The sequence below is a fragment of the Rhododendron vialii genome, chromosome 1a (genome assembly GCF_030253575.1).
Source record: "Rhododendron vialii isolate Sample 1 chromosome 1a, ASM3025357v1".
In the NCBI taxonomy this organism is placed as follows: Eukaryota; Viridiplantae; Streptophyta; class Magnoliopsida; order Ericales; family Ericaceae; genus Rhododendron; species Rhododendron vialii.
This window is the reverse complement of record NC_080557.1, coordinates 19101163-19125407: the sequence shown is the minus strand read 5'-3', so window position 1 is coordinate 19125407 and position 24245 is coordinate 19101163. Positions and strand designations below refer to the sequence as shown.

The window sequence follows — 24245 nt, the reverse complement described above, 5'->3', positions numbered from 1 at the left end:
ATTTCTGTTGGAAAAGCTCCATGCATAGACCATCAGAATGCAACCGGCTCTACGCCTCGGTTCAATCACATCAAGCTCTAAGCTTCGACTCCTCAGGCTCTCCCCTTATGAATGCAACCGGCTCTATGCCTCGATTCCATCACTTCAGGCTCTCGCCTCATGATTGCAACCGGCTCCACGCCTCGGTTCCCTCATCTCAACGCTCTGTGCTCCACTCACTGGCCTTGCGCCCCCCCACATCTCAAAAACTGGCATCCAACTCGTCTCCAGAAGACGGCCTAGGTTCACCCCCATATCTCAAAACCAGCGTCCGATTCATCCCCAACAGATGGCTTGGATTCCACCCCAATTACATCAATTCCATCAAGTTCATTCGCAAGGATAAACCACTCTATTGAGCTCCCCTCAGCCAAAGTAAGGATGATCAAGAAAAGCAAACGACTCACCCGCTGTGTATTGATATACCCCAAAATACTAAGGACGCTCTCCGCAAAATTTCCCCCGGCAGCCCCGTGCTCCTTCAACTATTCTCCGCCAAAATCCTGGCATAGCCCAAGTACGTTGCACTACGGCCTTTAAAGCCCGAAGGTACGTCTTCTATTTCTAACCCTCCAAACTTTTTATTTTTTCTTTATTGCCCTCCGAACTACTGTTGGTCTAAATTTCCCTTGTGGAATACGTAGGCAGCCTCCCGGCTCGACCATAACAAAAACCTTTTTCAAAAACCCTTGGAATAGTGGTTAGACCAAATTGAGTTGCTTTTACAGCTTTGACTCTTACGTAAACATGTCTCGCGATCCATCTAAGTTCAGTCAAAGAGGGGCATCTATAGACACCCCAATTTGGTCTAACGATTATTTCAAGTCCCACCTTGGGGACCATCCCGATGATGATATGGATACAGTGATTGTTGATTGACATCTTGTGAACCTTAGGACTTATGGTGAGAACTTCTAGCCACTAAGAGGACCCAATTCAGAGCCAAATAGCCTTTCAAAAAGAAATACAATATCCTAGGAGAATCCATCTGTCGGCCGTGACATTGATCTCACGGCCTCAACATCAATTCTTCACCCGTGAAGCCCATTGCTTGAAAATGTCCTTGAGAGATTGATCCTTCAACCGCCAGGTCCATCCTTTGGCCACTCAATCGTTACCTCGGCCGCCAGATCATTTATTTTCCAGATTCTGGAACGTTTTGTCAATCGTTTGATCCAATCCTCAAACCCTAACAGTCAAATCCCGATGCATTCAAGCTATGTTAGAGGATTACCATAAAGAGTTCGTGTTGCCTTATAACTCCAATTTAATTGTTCGATTGTGATTGGTTGAGGTGTGTCATCCCTATGCTTATATAAAGGAGCCTTTGGGCTCCGAAACTAATATGTTCAATCACCCTCTCTAGCCACGAAACTCTGCCCATATACTCTCTCAACTTCCCTCTACAAAAGCCTTAACCTCCCGAAGGCAGCTGCTAATCCAACAATCAAACCCCGAAGTTCAAACTCTAACCCTAGGGTTTTCGAGAAGGAATCAATCAATCTCATTCAATCCGAAGCAATCAAGCCACTGAGGGATCAAGGTGGTGAGGCCCAGGGGCTTATGGTTCGGTCTATTTCATGCATTTGTACTTTAATCATTGTGTTTTGATTTTCTGTTAATCATTTAGTCTAGTGTGGGGAAGAACATTGGCTGGGGCATCGATCCCTCGGCCAATATATCAATCCAGTGGGATCCCTCGGCCGTGAAATTCATTCACCGGCCGAGAGATCTATTTTCCTGGGACAGCCTATTTTGTTCTGCTTGTTTCTGTTGCATGTTTTCAATTACAGTCTTGGCTCACCATTAACTGTTTAAAGGCTAATTAATTAGTTTATGTGTTAGAATTACATAAACCATGTATTAATCTTATGTCAAACAACTATGGGCCAATCTCACGACTGGGCAAAGAGGGGTGCCTAATACCTTCCCCTTATTGTACTTTTGGCTCCCGTACCCGAAATCTTTATCTCTTTTCCTAATTTTTATAATAAACTAGGTGGTGACTCTATTTTGATGATAACCGTTATTGTGTGGCAATGTTCCTAGCCATGCGAATATCCACGATCTTGGTTTATGAAGTGGAAAGCAAACAAACACCAACGATCAATTTGTATGGCGATGCCCCGCTCCAGGGAGGTGTCTATAGTCTCTCAAACAAATACTTGAGAGGATCCATTCAAGAAATCAGCTTCACAAGGTAAGCCAAACATGTAGTGCCTCAGCTTTTTGGAAGCCCATACAATAGCCCAACACGTCTTTTCCAGAGCGGTGTAGCGTTCTTCATAACCAACCATTTTCCTTAGATAATAAATGGCCTTCTCAACTCCTTTGTCCCCTTCTTGAGCCAACAAGCATCCCATAGAAGATGGGGTTACTGATAGGTAGAGAATCAAGGGTTTCTCAGGCACAGGTGGCTTCAAAACCGGTGGGTTCTACAAGTACTTCTGAATGGAAAGAAAAGCGGCCTGACACTTCTCTGTCCATGTGAAGGGAACATCCTTCTTGAGTAGACGAAACATCGGCTCGCAAGTTAAAGTCAACTTTGCGATAAATCTGCTGATGAACTGCACCTTCCCTAAAAAGCTCTGCACTCCCTTTTCAGACTCTGATGGCTTTATCTCAAGAATTGTCTTGATTTTCGACGGGTCAACCTCTATTCCTCTAAAGGTGATCAAAAATTCGAGCATCTTACCTACTACGACTCTGAAAGTGCACTTCTGTGGATTGAGGTGCATCCGATACTTACGGAGTCGCTCGAAGAACTTCCTAAGCACAGGAATGTGGCCTTCATGAGTTTTTGACTTGGCAATCATGTCATCCACATAGACTTCAACTTCTTTGCGGATCATATCATGTATGATGATTGTGGCTGCTCGTTGATAAGTAGGACCGGCGTTCTTCAACACCAACGGCATGACCAAATAACAGTAAGTTCCCCGCTCGGTGATGAAAGTTGTTTTCTCACGATCCTTTGGTGCCATGAGAATTTGATTGTAACCCGAGAAATCATCCATGAATGAGAGCATAGCATGTCCCGCCGTGTTATCCATAAGCACATCAATGTGAGGCAAGGGAAAATCATCCTTGGGGCTTGTTTTGTTCAAATCCCTGAAATCGAAACATACTCTGATTTGTCCGTTCTTTTTAGGAACAAGGACAATGTTGGCAACCCAAGTAGGGTATTGAGACACCATGAGAAAACCAGCGTCAATCTGCTTGGTGACCTCGTCCTTGATTTTCTGTACCCAATCCGGCCTCATCCGCCTCAATTTTTGTTTCACAGGTTTAGCATCTAGCAATGGGGGGATTCGATGCTCCACTATCTCGGGTCAATACCAGGCATGTCCTGATGAGATCATGCGAAGATATCACTGAATTCCGCAAGTTGCTCTTTAAAATCGTGATGTTCCTCTAGGGATAACCTGGAGCCCACTTGAACCATTCGGGGATCTCCCTCATCTTTCAAGTTTATTGAAACTACTTCTTTTAATAGTTGAGCATGCCTTTCATCTTCCCTCTCGATGACGGCACAGATTTCCTTGGGAATATCCCCATCGAAATCTATCCCTTCTTTGTCGGGGTTGACACAGTTTATATATAAGTCATCAAAGTAGTTAGGTGCAAATTCTTTCATTTCATAATACCCTTCAAGGTTGCCAAGTACAGCAGAATCAAACTCGAAATAAAAGCTATGGCGTGGGGGGGCAAGAGGCACAAACTCCGACTCAGAGCTAGACTTAGACTCAGACGACTCAACATACTCTGTGTCAGACTCGGACTCAAATGTGTCGTCAATGCAAGTACGGCGCGGTTTGAAAATGCAATTTTTAATACTACCCTTTGCCAAGGAAAACCCAATGGGGAAAAAACCTCTGGCAAAGGAAAAAGACTACACACGGTATATAATCTTCAAGTTATTGACTCTCCCTCAACACTGCATGATAAATCTTTGAGTCAACACATTCCGATATTGGCTACCAGCTTCTTGAATGTTGCAGTTGGTAATGCCTTGGTGAATAAGTCTACCAGATTGTCACTAGATCATATTTGTTGAACATCTAAATCACCATTTTTCTAGAGGTCATGGGCGTAGAAGAATTTTGGCAATATGTGCTTAGTTTTGTCTCATTTGATATAACCACCTTTGATCTATGTGATACATGCGACATTATCTTCATACAAAATTTTCGAAAGATCTTTGATCGGAGACAATCCATTTTTTTCCCGAATGTGTTGAATCATAAATCTTAACCAAACACATTCATGACTCGTTGAATTGCGATGATTTTAGAGTGATTAGAAGAAGTAGCAGTCAAAGTTTGCTTCACAGAACGCCATGAAATGGCAGTACCACTCGCAAGTGAAAACATATCCAGTTTGTGATCGAGCTTTATGTGGATCCGATAAATAACCAGCATCTGCATATCTGATTAATTGTGATGTCGATCCTTGTGAATAAAACAAGCCCAAGTCAACCGTTCCTCGGAGGTAATGGAAAATGTGTTTACTTCTTTTCCAATGTCGTTGAGTTGGAGCAGAACTGTATCGAGCTAACAAATTGACCGAGAATGCTATATCTAATCGTGTACAATTTACCAAATACATAAGTGCACCAATTGCACTCATATTTGGTACTTCGGGACCAAGAATATCTTCTCCCTCTTCAAGGGGACGAAAGGGATCCTTGTTAACATCAGGTGATCGAACCACCATGGCAGTACTCAGTGGATGCGCCTTCTCCATGTAAAATTGCTTCAAGACTTTTTCCGTGTATGACGACTAATATACTAGGATACAATTTGGCAAATGCTCGATCTGCAGGTTGAGACAAAACTACGTTTTGCCAAGATCTTTCATTTCAAACTCCCTTTTTTATAAGCTCTTCCGTAGTTCCTACGAGATTTAAGTTATCGACATAAACCGCAATAATCGCAAATTCAGAGTTTGATTTCTTAGTAAAAATACACGGACAGGTGTAGATGAGAAACAAGACTTCAGATGATGATGGATCACATGATAAAGAACAAATACTATATCGATACTCAAGAACTTAAACGAACCCTTCACTTTTATCAATTAGCTCATGTTTATCTTATAATTCTCACTAATTCACGTTACTCCTCACACTTACTCTATTCAAGTAATTCACGTTCCGGGAGTTGAGGATCCCGTAAATCCCCCATTGTCTATCGATAAGAACTCGAGAAAGTCCTCACTAGTGTCACCCCGAGTAGCGGTCATGGAAACGTTCTGGGTATTAGGATCTCGTATACCCACACCGCATTCCGAGTAGTCATGACCCCGTACATCATTTTCATATTCTGGGTCTCAGACCCCGTATATCCGTTTTCACGTTTCGGATGTTAAGACCCCTTATGTCCATTCCAAACCGTTCGTATCACATGTCTATTTCAGGAGAAAACGATAAAGTAATAAGCGTTTCTCAATTCATCGACAAACTATCATTTTTGTTTCATGTGTTCATAAAATACCCATAAACCTATCCAAGTGTCAACATATTATGTCACCCCACCTCGACCAAGTATTAAAAGCTCATGTATATCATTTTTATCGTCATCGGTCCATAACTCATCGTTAACCTTTTGTCTCAGGTTCCCCACATACCACAATAATTCAATAACCATTCATAATCTCATTGTTAATCAATCGTCATGTCCCTGCTTATAATACAAGTGTCCACGCATTTAATTAGAAGTATGACAACGTCCGATTCTCGCTCCACATGGATCAAAGGAAGATGAATGTTCAAGTGTTCTTATGGATATGCATCTCAATGTTACGAAGTGGTTTGGAGGTGTTAAGAATGGACTAGGAGTGGGATCGGGGTTTGAAAACATGGGCGAAAGAACAATTTTTGGAAGTTTACTAGTTAGTTCCGGAACTGCAAAAACTCAATTTGAAAGAGAATAAATAGAACCGTTTTGTTCCGGAACAACAAAAACTCAATCTGGAACTACCTGCAGATTTTTGGGCAATTTCACAAACTTTGACAGATTTCGTCTAGGCTCGAAACAAGCAATCAAACACAACGATAGGGCACCAAATCAACTAACAAACATATAATTAGAGTGAGAAATCCCCACCTCGACAATTGAAGGCAAACCCTGAAGATAGATCAAGCCCTAGATGATTCCAAACTTGAAAACGACCGAGAACTCTTCCTCCAAGCTTGAGCTATCAAATTTCTAGGTCTAGGTCATGATTATGAGGTGGGATAGAGGTAGATTCTTGTGGAGAGTGAGTGAGAGAAAGAAGCCATGAGAGAGGGAGAGAGTGTGAGAAGAGAGAGACGTGAGAGATGAGAGGAAAAAAAAGGTAAAGTGAGATTTTCATTTTTCCGGACTTGCCATATACACACACATACATATATACAACTACACCATACACCCCTCCACTACTCAATATTACAACAACTCCCACTCTTCCATACCATTACACATCAACTCCATTTCACTTCCACAATAATATTCAAATTTAAATAACTCGAGCTCACATAAAACATTAATATCAAGAAAATTTTAATATGGGTCTCTACAAATATGGTAACCATTACGACGTATATCTTTAAAACTTAGCAGATTTTTTCTGGATCTGGTAGAATACAAAGCATTGTCAATATTTAAATTTGTTTCATTTGTTAACACAATATTTGCTCTTCCAGAGCCTTCAATTAGGTTTGCAAAACCTGATATTGTATTGACATTTTCTTGTATATTTGTTTGAAATATTTTTGTTATCTTGGAGAATAATATGTGTTGTACCATTGTCTACTAAACAAATATCATCACCAGTTATCTTTGTGTTTAATAGTGTCCAATTAATATCCATGTCCCTATTACATGCAAAATATAATTTTAAAAGTTTCACGAATAAATGATTAGAACGCATTTTAAAATATTGTTATAGGATAAGCACATCATGACTTATTTATTACATTATAACATGATTTGAGACATAACCATAGCATGTCCTTATTGTAAATATTAGTAAAAACATATGATATGCTAAGCGTACACTTATTCTTGTGACCATTCAGAGAAGTCATCTACATCACCAAAGAAATCATCTTTGGTTCCACTTGGTCCTGCACGGTACTCAAAATTGTCGAAAGAAGGAATGTCAATGGATTCAAAAGGGTCAACATTGATCGATAAAGTTTGTTTCAATTTCTTTTCATTTTCCCTTGAGCGATGCTTGGTAAAGCTCAATCAAATGCTTTGGCGTACGACAGGTACATGACCAATGACCCTTCCCACCACACCTGTAGCAAGAATCCTCACAGTTCTTAGAGGGTTTATTCAGCACCATTTTGCCCTTTTCTTTGGACACTTTCGACCTATTCCACTTCTGGGGATACTTCTGTTTCTTGCCTGATTTCTGAATATATCCTCCATGGACTCGGTGATTATGACTATCACGACCACATCTATGTCCACGACCACAACCTTGTCCATTACTCGGAAAAGAGACTCCATTCACTTTGAGGAATGGTAGAGCACCAGTTGGACGAGACTCGTGATTTCTCAATAATAGCTCATTGTTTTGTCCAGCAACCAAAAGGCAAGAAATTAAATCTGAGTATTTCTCAAACCCACGCTCTCTGTATTGCTGCTGCAAGAGCAAATTGTTGGTGTGAAAAGTGCAAAAAGTCTTTTCCAGCATATCTTTTTCAATAATCTAATCTCCACACAAGTTCAAAATTGAAACTATCTTGAACAGAGTAGAGTTATACTCATTAACAGATTTATAATCTTGTAGCCGTAGATTCAACCAGCGATAACAAGCATTTGGTAGTATTACTGCCTTCTGGTGCCCACAGGGCCGGCCCTGAGCTAAGGCGGACAAGGGGGCGGACTTAAGCCCCCGAAATTTGGTCAAAAATTAGGGCCCCAAATAGGTATACCTATGTATGTAATATATATTTAATTAGTGCTTCTAGTTACCAAAGGAGGTAGTTGGCAAAGTGGTAAGTCTAAGTTTTGCTACACAACAGAAGCACAATTCGATTCTCAGCCCAAGCAGCTTGCTACCTTTTTTCATTCTTATGATTTTGTTTTCCTTTTGAGGTTTTTTTTTTAAAAAGAAAACATAGGGCCTTGTTTTACAAGTTCGACTTAGGCCCCAAAAATCTCAGAGCCGGCCCTGGGTGCCCATACCTTTCCTTCAAATTATTCCACAAACTTAGTGGGTCTTTGACTGTAAGGTATTCGGACTTCAGGTCCTCGTGGAGGTGGTGCCGAATGAAGATCATGGCCTTTGCACGATCCTTCAAGGATGCATCGTTACCATCAGTAATTGTGTTTCTGAGTTCCAGAGCATCAAAATGGATTTTCACATCAAGTATTCCTGACAAGTAATTTCTTCCAAAAATGTCTAGTACCGCGAAATCCAATTTTGTGTAGTTGGACATCGTCTATAAAATTAGAAATTTTAATTTAGACAAATATTTAAATTAAGAGACAATCAAGTTAATGGAGCAAGTTTAACTAATTGGGGTAAATGTTATGCAATGATAAAATTCACAAAGCATAATGAAAATTTTAACAATTTGAAAATAAAAAATGTAAAGCATAATATGAAAAGAAAAATTTCTTGCCTGCAACATCCGTAAGTTAATGAATAAGATATTACATGTAGAGCAATATATAAACATGTTCATGTTATGTAATCATAGATAATGAATAAGATATTAAATGCACATCTGCCACTTAATATATCAATTTATTTCTTAGTGTAAGTACTACAAGTACCCATAAATAAATACTTCTATGTATTGTAGTAAATATATACTTCAGGTATTTATTATTGCCAGAATTCAATTACTTCAGGTATTTATTAATAGCATGAATACTTCGGGTATTCTTTAGGGAACTACTCCTAGTAGAACATTTTTTTCTTGTGTTAATAATTTATTTGTAATTTATATGTCTATCTACGCATGTAATAGACAAACATAAATAGAGATAAATATCAATATGAAATGTACCATTACCTTCTCATTCAAGTAGAGACTCGTGCTGATAACGTGTTATAAAACTAAGGAAATACCAAAAGAATTTTGCAAAAAGTAATAAACACAATATATATTTTAAATGTAGTTCTTCCGGAACTATCAGAAACACAATTGATCTACAGGATCAATCGGATACTTCAATTTTTTACTTTTCATTGCAATTTCCCTTCTGTCTTTATAGGGATGAAATATCAAAAGTATAATTAATACGCTACTGTTACAACTTCGTTTCTTATTCGTAAATTTAATTTGCAAAAGAATTTATGGTTCCAATCACTGCAAATCTTTTGTGAGCCATCAGTTTCACAACACTTATTAAATTATCTAATGTATATTTACCTAAATATGGTGATAAGCTTATTCTTGAAACTGATGCTTCTGACACAAGTAGGGGTTGCATACTAAAAGCTATACCATTTACTTTTTGAAAGGAAGAGATGTTTCCATTAAGTGATAATAGGATATGGGCGAGAAAAGTTCCTATCTCAAAAAGACGTCAAAAAAAAAATTGATTTGGGGTTATAATTCTGATACTTTTAAACCAAATCAACAAAAATATGTAGTTTTTTAAAAAGAATTATTAGCTATAAAACTTTCATTGAAAATATTCAAAATTTATCTTGCACCATAAAACTCAATATGGAATACTTACCACTCTTTATAAAATACTTACCACTCAATGTGAAATACTTATCACTCAAGTGATTTTTTAGGTACCATAAACCAAAAAGTGATTTGTGTACCATAGAAAAATTTGTGTTGTAGTGGTCTAATGCATGTATGCAATTGTCGTGTCTGAAAAATTAGGGCAAAGAGGCAACACTTTCAAAATTATGATTTTTAAATACGATGTATATTGGTTTTGCAGCTATGACTCGGATTTGTTTGAGCCAATTCTCCTTTCAAACGTGGCTTATAATTTAGTTCCATTTTAGGGTTTGCGAAAATAGAGATGGGTTCGAGATGGGAAGGGTGTTAGTCACCCTAGATGGTCCTCTCAGTACACATTTCTCAATTTTAGCCTTTTTCAATTAATTATCTTTGGCGAATACAGTAAAATAAATATAAGATGCATGCAATGAAGCATTTTATTAATAAAATTACAGTCGATCCTCTTTTCGTATTTAAGACACGTGGAGAAGGAAGATACTACTGCAAAGAGTGAAAGTAAAAGTGTGAGAAATACGTCAATAATATTTTGTTAGTCTCGAAACTCCTTTCTTGATATTTCCTAAAGAAACTATCTTCATAATTATATAATATATATGGGGCTTGTGTTTCAGTGTTCTTTATTTTTCACTTGTATATAACAGTAAGTACATGAAAGTTATTTATTTTTATTGACAATTTTAGTGAAAATTCATATATACTGTTCGCAACTTACAACTTGTTTATGTATCTAAGCATTTCCAATTGCGGTATAGCTTTTTTTAGAGGAATTTATAGGCATGATTACAAGGTGAATTGTTCTAATCGTTGACGTGGGTTCTAGATTGGGCAAGATAAGGAAAGTTTAGTTGGATTTGATAGATTGTGGTCCATCGGAAAATTTCTACCATTGCTTTCAAATAGTATGAGAGCATGATGCTCCTATTACGTATGTACTCTTAAATTGAAATATTTAAATAATGACAAATAGATCAAAATCACTCCAAAAAGTAAATGTGGATTCGTTAAAAATGAGATAGTTTTACTATTTTTTCGCCGAAAATTGCAATATTAGTTGCCACAAAAACAGAGTTTACATACCATTTATTAAGGCAACACTTACTATGTTATATGACTACACTGCTACATTGTATGTCTAAGATTTCGTTCCAGAAACCTTCTTAAAAAATAAGCAGTTTATTTCATATTTTCAAACTCAAAAATAATATAAATGAAAAATATTTTTTCAATTTTTTTTGCATTGTATGAAAGATCTCATCGAGATCTTTCAAACAAGATCCACATTGCATATTTTTAGATTTCAATGAGCTCATAATTTTTGAGTTTGAAATTACATTTTTAAAAAATAAGGATTTTTTCCTCTTTCTGGAACGGGCTCTAAACATACTACTTAGAAACTCTCTCGTCCATTTTTTCAAAATAAATGTGTTCCGATCATGTATTGAACGATATCCAATTAACATGATTTTTAATATGGTTATGCGTAAGGGTCATCATTTGGCCCGAAGGCCCGCGGCCCGCCCGGCCCATTGGGCTTTTACCCGGCCCGAGCCCGTGAAACTGGCGGGCCGGCCCGGCCCATAGTTTGTAATGGGCGGGCTCGGGCCTATAAATTTTTACTCGGCCCGGCCCGTGAGCCCGCCCGTGGTACCCGTCCAAAAGCCCGCCCACGGGCCCGCGCATTAGCCCCAAATCCCACAAAATCCTTTCTTTTTTCCATTTCCCAAGGAAATTTAAGCCCACCTGGTTTTTGGCCCGCTAGCCGGGCTTGGGCTTCAATTTATAGTAAGGTAGCCCGGCCCGCAAAAAAGAAAAAGCCCGATCGGCCCGGCCCGTGGGCGGGCTTGGGTAGTACATTGGCGGACTGGCCCGGCCCGGCCCGATGATGACCCTTAGTTATGCGTCTCGACAAGATCTACAATATGAACGGATATGATCATTGAACAAAACCGATGTTTGCCAGAAAACGGCCGACTGGCCCAAAATGGACGGTAATGGGCACTGGACGGGAGCTTAACCCAAATATTTCACCCATCCATTCAAACTTTTGGCCTAAACAAATGCCGCGAAACCCATGGAGAGAAGAGAATAACCCAGATTTGATTTTGGTCTCCCGCGAAACAAAATCCCCAAATCTTTAATCACGACCTTCCTTCTCTCGCTGACCATGGACGCCACCCCCATCTCCGCCCACCATTGACGCCGCCCTTCTCTCTCCTGTTCGCTCCCTCTGTAAACACCGTTTCCACACCACCACCCGAGCCAGCGACCACCAGTGTCGCCACCCACGAACGAAACTGGTAAATCACTCGTTTTCGCCCTAATATGCTTCCCTATTTTTTTTCGTTTCTTCCTACGTTACTTTGATCCTAATAAAAATTCTGTTTTCCCTAATTTTCGAAAACCCCCAGATCTGAAATTATGGTTGCTCGAAAATTAGGGCTTTCGGTGAGGGAAAGAAATCCGATTACTTCAATAGTATACAAGATTGTTAAAATTTCCTTAACCTCAGAATGAAAAAATGGATGGAGTCATGGAGAAGTCTTTGAAGTCTCTGTTACTGGAGAAGTCTTTTTTTCTTCCACATGTAACTTTATACAAGTATTAATATTCCATGGAAGTCTTATGTTACTGTTATGTTTTTCCCTTGTTTCCTGTTTCATTAAAAGGTTTCCACAGGCTTGATATATTGTTGTTGGGCCCATTTCCTAACAACTTGAGTCTTTGGGTCAGTTGGTAACTCGACGTGGTATCTAATCTTTCATTGTGGGAGGTCTTTGGTTCCTACCACTCAATGTGAGATCTGATCTTTCGTTATTGGGAGTATTTTGTTCAAGATTTTGCATTTGCTCCCATTTGCTATGATTGAGCACAGTGGCCTATCTTTATGCATCACATTCAGTACAGTGGTGTGTTAGTCTGGTTGCCTCTCCCCCCTGCGAGGTGGGATGCAGTTACGGGGCGTTGGAAGCCTGTTTTCTTAAACTTTAGAAGGAACAGATATATCATAAGAGCTCTAATTTCTTGGGTGGGAGTGGAGATGGCAGTGATTAACGCTTTTACAAACAGCCCCCCTGATTGCCTTACTATCATTGGGACTAAAACTACTTCATGTCTTAGATTGAATTGTTCAGTGGGGAGGTCATGGGTTCCATTCTTAATAACGAATTGTTCAGTGTTACAGTGTATAGTGTGAGTTTGATTCTGCACATATTGCCGAGTGGACAAGGGTGAGCCCTGGCTTCTAGAAATTCAATGTAACATCCTGAATGCTATTAACCAAAATAACCCTGAATGCTATTAACAAAAATAATCAATTGAGATATAACTTGCAACAGTGTACTTTTTACACTTATTTCAAAATCCAACTCTCTTTTTTTCCAACTTCAATTATATTCCCATCAAATTGGAGTAAACATCTTTAAGTTTCCATTTGTAAGGTCCTATTTTCTCCATGACTTCAAAAGATTTCAAAGAAGTAGGGTCACCAGTACTCCATGGCTAGGTTCTAGTGTTTGGCCCGTTTCTGACCCGAACTTGCCTAGGGACCTGGATCCAGGTTTCGACTCTCTTCGCACATACCCTATGCATTAAGGGCATAAAGCAAGTTTATTTCCAATTGGGTTTCATTTCCTTAGTTTCTCAATTCCATGATTTTACCATGTGGACTGCATGATCAGTGGGCTCAGAAACCTTTTCACCTTCTTTTTCCGTCGTACTCAAATTTTATTTAAATCTGAACCTGTAGAACGACTTAGATTCAGGGGTAACCCTTTCAAATCTAACTGTAGTCTCAACTGCTAAAAGTGCTAGGAGAGTTTGAGTTGGAATTACCATATGATGTGAGTGCCTTGAAACTTTTGTTTGCAGAGATGATTATTCCATTGTCTTGACTTTCAAGTACATTTAGATTGTTGGGCAGCCCCCTACTGTTAATGGAAACTAAAAATTTGATAAGTTACAAATAGTTTCAAGTAGAGAAGTACCCCTTAATGAATGACCTCTGTGTTTTTGGTGAGACGGCCTTGTACATGTTTTTGAGTTTGCCTGGATTACGATGTCACCCTTACTTTATGATGCATGTTGCAAAGATGGTTTATGTGATTGGATGCCATTAATTATGTGGCAGCTACAATACTCCATTGAGCTAATTAATGGAAGAACCTGTATTTGATGGATAAGTGTATTTTTGAGAAGTAACTTGTTTCTTAAATGTGTTACTATCTAAACTGTACTTGTTTAGTGACATTACATGTGGCAGTGTACTGACGGATTTTATTACTGTTGATTTTTGATTTTGTTTGTCCTAAATAATAAAAAAATTCAGTGTATTGATATATTATGTTGGTAGTGTCTCATTTACTTATTTGTTTACCTTCATTACAGATAGCAGCAGAAATCTAAAACTTCTGTAGGGTAGAACAACAGCAAATTGAAAAAGGGTTACACGAAATATGTCGTCATTTGTCACTTTTGTTTGGAACTAGATGTTGAGCATGTTGTGATGGGTGTTGGACTTTCACTTCTCTTTGTCATGGATTCTAGTTACCTCTTGGTTTACAATCTGCTTGTACAGAAGCTCTGTATAATTGATCATTAGAAGCCTGTTGAGCAGATAGAGAGGACAGTGGAGATGGAGATGGAGACGAAGCAGCCACAGCCACATTGCGGAGGAGCACAAGCAGTTTTAAACATCCAACCCACTACATCGGTCTCTCTAGCATATCATCCTCTCTTTGGTCCTCATGACGATCTGATTCTCCTCGAGCTGGATGAGAAGCTTCTCCCAGATGTCCTCCAAGATAGGTAGGCTGGCAAGGAGGGGGAGTGTTAAGGTTGGCCATGGCCCCCGTCAAGTTTTAGTAATCTTTCTATTACCCATATAATTTAGGAGATTTTTGCAATCAATATGGAATGCTCCCCTAAGTTTTTGAGAATTCTTTTTATGGCCTAACTATCACAAGAGTATTTCTCCAACACAGTGTGATCTTACTTATTTGGTATGTAGGTACCTTTTGTTGTTTTTATTAAATCATAGAGTATATGATTTTTTTTTGCTGCAGATACAAATATTGACGGAAATGCTAATGACCTAAGAAGCAAGGACACTTCGAAAAAGGTGACGTGTCCGTGTTAGACACATGTCGGACACTGACACTTCTCGGACACATGTCCGATACTCTTTTTTTTCTTCCATAATTAAGAAACAAAAATCTTAATTTCAACACATGTACGACAATAGTTAGGTGTATATGATTAAGAAACTAATATACTAGTACGTGCTCAACACTTTTTTGAAACTTGCAAACTTCTGATTATCAAAATTTTGGAAGTTCACATATCAATCTCTTATACAAGTTGGTAAAATATCATCATCAAAGTTGTCAGCATGCTATGGAAACCAAAATAAGAGAGAGTATTTAATCTGATGAAGAAAACACTATCATGAGTAGCAATTCGTAGCCATGTTATGCCCCTATTTTTAATGATTTCAGGAGTCTTGTGATAATGTATCTCCTTCATAAGTTAATGTATCATATGCACTTTTTTTTTACCTCAGGACCTGAACTTATGGGTGTGTATAGGCATAACCATAAATTTGGATATACCTAATTCCATGCATCCCTAACATGTGGGGTCCTACTTATCGGAGATATAATGTATCTGCATGTCGTACCATTTCGTACTTGTGTCTCGTGGCTAATGACCTTCCAAATTTAAGTATATGTACCAAAAAGCGTGCTGGAGAATGTAAAGAGTGTATGGACTATTTGAAATGGGAACTGAACCTCTTAGCTTTTTGGCATTATTAGCCCCTTAACTACCAATGACCCATATTATATTCACCCGTAAAGTGACTGATATTGATTTATTATTTTTCCTTGCTTATTTTATGTGGAATGCCTGTGTATGTTATAATCGATTCTCAGAAGCTTTTTTTTTTTTGCTCCATTTACATTGGCCCTTCCAAAGAACAAATCTTTATCCCTGTTAAGAATTCTAACAGCTAGCGTGTCACGTACGTTTCCTTGATTTCCGACTAAATGTTAGGGTTTTAATAAGTATCCCAATTTCTTCATTTTCAGAGTGACCTTGAGAGGACAACCCGATGAAGATGCAGTTCTTTGTACTCGGTCAAAAACTTATGCCATCAAGTTTGTAGGAACTTCAAACTCTGTTTTACTTATACCCCCTTTGGATCAATCTGTATCGTGTGGAGATACAGAAGATTATGACAAGAAATTGATTGCACCAGTCTTCAAAGTGGCACCTGGCGTCATGGAACTTGTTGAGGTGGCTCCCAGAATTGACAAGCTTAAAACGCTTCTCTCTGAGCATCCTTACCCATTTGATGAGGTGTCAGTAATGGAGGAGCCAAATGAAATGGAAAATAGTAATAGAGGGTTTTACAGTTGGGAAGATCTGATTGACAAGGTACAAGCTAGCGACGAAGAACTGAGGTCTGGACTACACTCTCTTTCAGCAGTTGAAATTGGCGGATATTGGAGAATCGTGGATGATAACTACATGGACGGGATTCTAAATATGCTTTTGCACAATTCAGTGTTGAACGATTGGTCCCTGAATGCACTCAATGAAAGTGATGTTGTTATTGTGCTTCAATCAGATGGGTTTCCTCGTGAAATAGCACATCATTGTTTGCAAGTTTACTGCTCTAAAGTGAATGAGGGTGTGATGAGGTTAGATGAGAAGCGTGTTTGTGTGCATTTTGCAAGAAGGATATTGAGAGGACGGAAAATGAGGATGGATAATTTCATGGTGGAGTGGACACGGAAGATTCCAGATGGGATGCAGGCCAGTTTCGACACGTTGGAAGGGGAAGTTTTGACTGAGAAACTTGGGATTGAGACTTGGGTTTATGCCTTTAGCGTCTCTTCTCTTCCCTCTGCCCCTACTGAGCGATTCTCAATGCTCTTTCGAGAGCGACCGAAATGGGAGTGGAAAGACCTTCAGCCTTACATTAGGTTTGTTATCATCTCTTGTTGCCTTCAATCTCTACGCTTATCTTCTTCTTCTTTTTGCTCAGCAACGCTTATCTTGGTTAGCTTTGCTTTTTTGTTTTAGTAGTCTAAGTGGTGTTGTTTTTCCACACTTGGTTCATAGGGATCTAAGCGTGCCAGGTTTGTCTTCTGAGGGTTTACTACTCAAGTATACACGAAGAACACAGCCAACCGCGGATGCAGAACCGGTTTTCAGTGCAAGATAGCCTCGACAGCATTTCCCATCTTTTTTACATCAAGTTTTATTTGCATTGACGTGACGTGAATCCAAGACCAATTTTGGTACGTACTACGAGATAGAGGCTACAAAAAGGATACAAAATCCTTGCTGGCATTTCTGTTATGGGTCCCAGGGCTAGGGTACGTAGCAAAATTGATTAAAAAATAATGAAATGGTTAATGAGGATGTTTGACATCTTTTTAAGAGCATCAAGAATAATAGTATCTTTGTTGTCGAACTCCACAGTTGTCTTCAGAGCAGATGTTTAACTGTTAGGTAGTGTGGCCTCAGGACATGTATATTTTAAGTGTTTATCTCATGTGACAGAAACTAGGATTCACTTGTTTGTGTTAGACTCTGGGCCATTTGTTTGGATCTTCGGTTTGGACTTGGACATGAATGAGATGAATCTGGGCAGTGCTCTTAATTTTCAAGTTGCAATCAACTGGTTCAATAGGCAGTTACTTAGTCTAGGTTCTCAGTAGGATGTTTGGCCCGGCTTGGTTCTCAGTAGGATGAGGAGCTAATAGTTACCGATAGCGTTTCATTTGCTGCTCGGGAATTTGTTATAGCTGATGCTATGGGGGTGGGACACATTAGGACGTAGTGGTAGAACTCGTTTCTCTCGAACTTTTATCGTTTGTAATATGTTACTTAGTCTTTATTACTTTCTTTCTAGTTTAATCTAAATATTTCCATTTGACCAAAAAAAGAAGGCAGTTACTTGAAATTTCTCGTTCAATGCTCTGGTTCAAACTTTTATAGCAGCTTGAGAGTCTAAACATAATTTTCAGTGCTTGTAGCACGTGATGGGGTTAGGGCCTGCCCGAGTTTTTTGGGGCCCAGGCAAATCATCACTTTGGAGCATTGGTGACACCAGAGATATTTGTCAATGAGTCCTCCAAAAATCAAATTTTAAAGATCGTGCATAAAAATTGTGTGTGTTTATATATACTAGTATAATGCTTGTGCTTTGCATGTTTTTGCGTGCTCATTAATTTAATTGATAGTCAGGAAGTTAATATACATATGTTATTTTTGTTCATACTACCAACTGTATACTTTTTGAGTACGTTCAGCGGTTCAATTTCAACAGCCATCACTCAAATATCATAAAATGACGAAATCGTGATATACTCAAATATTTTGTAGTTATGCTTTAGATAATCAAAATGATACCAAAATCAAATTTTTCCAAAAGGAAAAAGGTGAAGAGAGAGGTTACTTCAATTTACCTTCATCTAAGGCTTGAATGGAGTGAAAACAACCACCACATTATGCCCACCAAAGCCAAATGAGTTGGAGATACCTGCACGAAAAAGGCAAATTTGATTAGTGAATGTTGAAATATTATTTATTCGCTAAGCAATGTTGAAATATGAGGAATTTGGATAGCAAAATGTTCAAATGTTTGATCATTATATAGGTTGCGAAAGATATATTATCTTCATTGCCAACAAAGCAAAAACATGTAACAAAGGCACTTAAAGGTCCTTGGTTTTTAATTAACCAATAAACCGCATGTATGGATTAAGCATTATACTTATGCGGTTTCATAATTTTTGAAAAGAGGGACTAAAATACGTATCAACATGGACTTCATGCTCTTCACATTTGGAACAATGTTGATTGTGACATAAGACTCCAAGTTCTGCAAAATTAAAGAACCATAAGGACATGAAGTGCATTATAAAATTGAATAATTGAGAAAAATTTTGCATAATTAGAGAAATGAGCTTTCGGTGCAATACACATTGGTTAATAGTTGGATGCAGCCAGCTAGTGTTGATTGCTTTTATGGATGCAATAGATTCCAATCCTCCTGCAACTCCAAGTGCATGTAAACATTCAACAATATGGATATGGCAATTTCATGCCAACAAATTTATGTAATACTAAATTAAACAACATATGAACTAAGAAAGAGATCAGGACCTTTTGAACAGTAATGAAGACGAATTTGCAATCGAGAGAGAGAGGGAAGACTAAGAAAAGGAAGACTTAAAATACCTAAAATATCCCTGAAAAGTCTTTTTTCTTGACTAAGAAAAGGACTTAAAATACCTAAAATATCCCCGAAAAACCTTTTTTTCTTGACTAAGAAAATGAGGAGTTAAAATACCTCCGAAAAGCATTTTCTTCTAGACTAAGCAAAGGAAAACAAAAAAATACCTAAACTACCCCACCTATTAAATCTACTATTGCCAAACTACAAGGGTAATTTCATATATTCATGAAATGGCTATGCTTGCCACTCTTCTCCCTTTTGCCTTTAAACTCAATATCAAGCTACATAAAATACCTCAACCTCTTAAATCCATCCTTGCCAAATTAAAAGGTTAAATTCATCTTTTCACAATGTACCTCATTTTCTTCTTGACAAAGCAACATCTGCCATAAATTAAGGGGGGGGGGGGGGGAAGTTAAAAAGGTACTTCAAAAGTCAAAAGTAAGCCATAAATTAAGGGGAAAAATGTGAAGGAAGTACTTCAAAAGTCAAAAATAAGCCATAAATTAAGAAGAAGAAAAAGAAAAAAAAGGATAGCCACTCAATTTTCTTAAACAGGATAAGTCCAAAATACCCTCAAAAGTCCAATACGATCCCTTTAAAAACTACAAGGGCAAATTCATCTTTTCACGATGTGGCTATGCCAAACACAATTCCCTATTTTGCCATCCAATAAAATACCAAACTACAAAAATACCTCTTTCATCATAAATAAAGGAGGGCATTTATGTCAAATCACATTATGGCTATGCTTGGTGTAGCCACTCTCCTAACAAACTACAAGGGCAAATTGTTCATTTCACCAAGTGGCTTGGCTTGCCATCCTACATTCTTTAATTACAAGTGCATTGATTGATCGATAATGTCAAATGCCAAAACTACCCAAACACCAACACTTGCAAGGGCAAAATGAAAAGAAAAAGTTTGGAGGGCAATAATGTAATTTCACACCATGCCTTGGCTTACCATGCTAGGTTCTTTTATTATTACATGTGTATTGATATAGATATAGATATAGATATATCAGTCCTCTTCTTTTTTTCAAAAACAAAAAATATATCAGTCCTTTTCCAACAAGCGATCCCTTATTGAGTTAAGTTAAGGACTTTTCCTTTCCCGATCGAATTTTGATGATCCGAACCGCTTAATGTGATCAGAACGTGATTTTAAGAGTCCTCGCGAGATATCAGTAAAAAATATGACTGGGAATGGCTTGATCCGAACAGTTTTTCATAAAAATGCATTTATAGCATTTTTACAAAAAAAATTGCTCGGATCAAGCCCTTTCCGGTCATATATTTTAAGTAAGCATTTTGCCTTTTAAACTTCTTCATTTCAGATTCCTTATCTTTTGAACTTCGATTTCACAATTGAATCAATGCCTCGCACCAAAACAATGCACTAATTACCCTGAATGGAGGGAATTACATACATATGCAAGACAATAATTATTTGTCTAAAACCTACACAACAGAGAACGGAAAGGATTATATACAAAAAGGAAATCCAAAATCCAAAATACAATAGCCTAAAATCCAAATAAAACGGAAGGGATTTCGAGTCACGACTATTCCGCGCAAAAACCTGCACAATCAAAGTGGTTAACAGCGGCACTTTGACAACACCTCGCGGCTTGAGGCCGGGAAGGAAGCAAAAAAAAAACGGGCAGTAAAGAAAAAAGGGTTCTATTGTTAGAAAAAGAGAGGTGCTACTGGTACAGACAAAAAATCTGTACCAGTGGATACAAACCTCTTTTTGGGTTTTAAAAAAATGATTGGAGTCGCTCATTTTGTTTACAATATTTTGCTTATGGTCCTTTAAAAAAAAAAAAACTTAATCCGGTATCGGTAAGAGTATTTACGAAACATCCAAACTTTGCTCTCCTGAATTCTAGAGAAAAGTTTGGATGTTTCGTAAATACTCTTACCGATGCCGGATTAAGCTTTTTTTTTTTAGGGACCATAAACAAAGTATTTTAAACAAAATGAGCGACTCTGATCATTTTTTTGAGACACAAAAAGAGGTTTGCACCCACTGGTACAGATTTTTTTCTGTACCAGTAGACTTTCTGTTAGAAAAGAGAAAAGGGTTCTATTGTTAGTCTTTTCTTCTTTGAATGGAGATTTATTCTATTGTTAGTGGCTAATCCAAATTTGACGGTGGATTTGATTACACTTTTTATTTAGTTGTTTCATTTTTTTTCCTATTAGGGTTCTTAATTGGGTAGGTCTCATTATGTTTGATTTCCCCCTGCTTTTGGCAGGTATCATTCGGTGACCAGATGGAGCCCTAATTGCATGTGTTAACTAGAGTTTTTGGGAGCCCAGCCAAGGTAGCAGTTTACAATTTATATTCGGTTGTCAACCGTTGCCCTATTTTTTACTAAAATAAATATTTTGCTCTAATTTGTAGGCCTAAGGATGCTGATTGAAAAGATAGAATGAATGTTAGTGATTTTTGCCTTCGCTAACCCTCTAATGTGTATTCACTTTTTCGAGTCAAGTGTTGTAATGATCTTAAATGGATTTCTACTCAAATTTTGGAGTAAGTGATTTTTTAAGAAGCAAACTGTTTGATATGTCACTTTCCACTAGCAATTTAAGTTTAGGTCTAGATTTTATTGAGGTGCCTAACCATCTAAAATTAAACACTGTTAGTGTCCAACCATCAAATTTCATCCATTGCTTGATCCTCTTCTTTACACTTCGAAATATTAGGGACAATTATGATGAGGATGTTACCTTTCATATATTACAGAGAAAATATATAAGGTCTAGATTTTATTGAGGTGCCTAACCATCTAAAATTAAACACTGTTAGTGTCCAACCATCAAATTTCATCCATCGCTTGATCCTCTTCTTTACACTTCAAAAATTGCTTCCAAGTCATTGACTTTATAATATTTTCTCTGTTACGTTTCTTATATTACCTTTTTGCAATTTTCGAAGCAAAAGAACAGGTGTTCTGCTTATGCAATGCATTATTTGCTGGGTTCCTATCACCTAAAGGCCAAATCTCTCCAATGATAGGGGTAAGTAGTTTATGGGCAATTTGAAAGTAGGAGTTGGAGCTTAGGGGTTGGTGATATTTGGAGACATTAGAACTGTGCGTTTTAGTTATCGAATAGAGCTATTTTTTTTCCCCTTTCCAGAAGATTGAAGGCATTAAACTTCCACGCGAGTTGAGGGCCAAAATTTAATCTGAGGGGATACAAACCCAGGTAAAGGGAAAAAAAAGTTTGAGCTTGAAGTCTATTCTTTTTGTAATCATGAAGAGCGGAATGTGAACGTCATGCGTATTCATGAGGTACATACTTTCTACACTATTTATATAGAGATCATGAAAGTAACAACCAAACATTGATAGAAATTTCAGAAAATATATGTAATGTTGAAATTATGGGTGGTCAAGATAAATTGAATTGAAAAAACATAGCCTGACATGTGTTGTCGGTATTTAAGGTACCTAATGGTAGTATTACATCAAAAAAAAAAAAAAAGCAATGGCCCAACGTGCACGACGAGAACGAGAGAGAAATCTAAAGCAAGGCCATTCTTATCCATCGGGACAACGGTCTCAACTCTCAAGTAGAGCGAACCAACGAATGTCTTCAACTGATACCACAAGCAAATTCTCCTTCTTTGACACCAGTCGTCGTCCTCTCAACTCCTTTAGACAAGGATCAATTGCCACCCAATCTATAGAGAAGCGACAAAGGGTTGCACAAACTTCCACATCTCAGCCCCTCATGCCAAGCACATCTTCCACCACACACGCGAATCTGTACACCTTTTTTTGGATGAATTGCATCTCCCAGGTTTTAAATAATTTTTAGGCCCAAAACTAAGTATTTAATAATTTTTTTAGGCCTAATATTACCAACCGAGTGAAACTATGTTGTGAAGATGAATTAGAAGTGCCTATGAATTTCGAGGGACCTAGTAGAGCTCACATAATTTCAGGGAGGCATAATCTTGGCAATATGGATATTCAATGTCTTCATTGTAAAGCCCTACATTGGATGAATGAAAGATTGGCAAAATCTTCTATAAGTCATCCATTATTCGGCACTTGCTGTTTCAAAGGAAAGATAAGGCTACCTACACTTATTACACCCCCTCCACCAATTCGAGCATTGTATGATTAGGATGATGACTGATCAATATCATTCCGAAAGCATGCTCAGGAGTATAATGCAACCAATACTTTCACAAGTCTTGAAGCTACATCGGATCTGTGAGTGCTTACTGGAAGGGGTCCTACATCTTTCACTATCCATGGGGAATTGGAACATCATGCAGGTTCACTGCTACCACTACAGGAAAAGGAAGCATCATATGCTCAACTGTATATTTATGATCCTGCTCCAGCTTTGGAAGCCCGCAGTCGTAGAAACTAGCATTTGAGAAAGGATGTATTACAAACTATCCAATAAACTTTATTGCAAGTTAATACATTTGGAAATTTCTGTAAAACTTGAATATTTTTTGCACCTCGATTTGTCTTGCACATATACCATAGTTTACTTTGTTCCTACCCATTTTTTGCAACATGTCCTCCATTTGCTCATTGTTCGACATGTAGCTTTAGTTGTCTTCAAAATGTGTTGCGCAAGGGCATTCGCTAGTCTGCTTATAATATCGATTGATAGATTGAACGAGTGTTTTACAAATAGGAAGCCTCTTAGTCTCTTTTAATAATCGAAATTGTTTACTATTTTTTTTAAAATTTATCGAGAACATCGACTGCATGAAAATTATATTGAAACTTTTAAAAAAGAAATTGATTTTCACTCTCCTTTTATCCGCATGCACTTTTTATTTTATTTTGTAGTGATGTGAAATTACTTGATTACCCTTTTCATGTGCGAGGGAAAAATGTATGGATGGTAATTTTGTAATTTTATATGAATGAAGATGAAAAATGAAATGCACTTGAACAAAAAGAGAGTGTGAAAGTTAATATTTTTTTTTAAATGAACAATTTCGATCATTATTACATGTCTGAAAATGGCCTAATAAACTTGACAACACCTTCTAATGCCCAACGAGAATCCAGTCACTCGGACCATGCTCATTTGGAGATTTTGGATTTTGAATTTTCTCTCTGTGCACGGTTCCTAATAAGTAAATAAATTTTCTTTGAATCATTACTTTCATTTATCTCTTTATAGAGCTCCACTCATTACCTAAAATCTAAAAATACCAAAACCAACATGGTCTCGGCACTGATAAAAAAAATAAAAATAA

General features: G+C 37.9%; 2 protein-coding genes across 4 annotated transcripts; both read left to right on the top strand.

The window, feature by feature from the left end:
• The first annotated feature begins 11701 nt into the window (after positions 1 to 11701).
• Positions 11702 to 17419, top strand: LOC131318733 (uncharacterized). Of its 3 annotated transcripts, none has more exons than XM_058348689.1 (4): positions 11702 to 12045; positions 14361 to 14551; positions 15832 to 16731; positions 16871 to 17419. In XM_058348689.1, the coding sequence occupies exons 2-4, from the start codon at positions 14379 to 14381 to the stop codon at positions 16971 to 16973; spliced, it is 1176 nt and encodes a 391-aa protein (XP_058204672.1). In that variant the 5' UTR covers positions 11702 to 12045; positions 14361 to 14378; the 3' UTR covers positions 16974 to 17419. The 3 variants fall into 3 exon arrangements, with proteins under 3 accessions (XP_058204672.1, XP_058204679.1, XP_058204665.1); XM_058348696.1 differs by having other exon boundaries at positions 11707 to 12045; positions 14132 to 14551; positions 16888 to 17419; XM_058348682.1 differs by having other exon boundaries at positions 11709 to 12045; positions 14132 to 14551.
• Positions 17420 to 22069: 4650 nt separating this feature from the next.
• Positions 22070 to 23499, top strand: LOC131318726 (uncharacterized). The gene is made up of 2 exons (XM_058348671.1): positions 22070 to 22779; positions 22864 to 23499. The coding sequence occupies exons 1-2, from the start codon at positions 22499 to 22501 to the stop codon at positions 23141 to 23143; spliced, it is 561 nt and encodes a 186-aa protein (XP_058204654.1). The 5' UTR covers positions 22070 to 22498; the 3' UTR covers positions 23144 to 23499.
• The last annotated feature ends 746 nt before the right edge of the window (positions 23500 to 24245 follow it).

Bases quoted from the DNA above. Each gene is read 5' to 3' on its own strand.
- LOC131318733 (XM_058348689.1), top strand. From the start codon at position 14,379: ATGGAGATGGAGACGAAGCAGCCACAGCCACATTGCGGAGGAGCACAA. The intron at 14,552-15,831 runs GTAGGCTGGCAA...CTTCATTTTCAG, and splicing joins CCAGATGTCCTCCAAGATAG to AGTGACCTTGAGAGGACAAC. The intron at 16,732-16,870 runs GTTTGTTATCAT...CTTGGTTCATAG, and splicing joins GACCTTCAGCCTTACATTAG to GGATCTAAGCGTGCCAGGTT.
- LOC131318726 (XM_058348671.1), top strand. From the start codon at position 22,499: ATGGCCCAACGTGCACGACGAGAACGAGAGAGAAATCTAAAGCAAGGC. The intron at 22,780-22,863 runs GTACACCTTTTT...TAATTTTTTTAG, and splicing joins TCCACCACACACGCGAATCT to GCCTAATATTACCAACCGAG.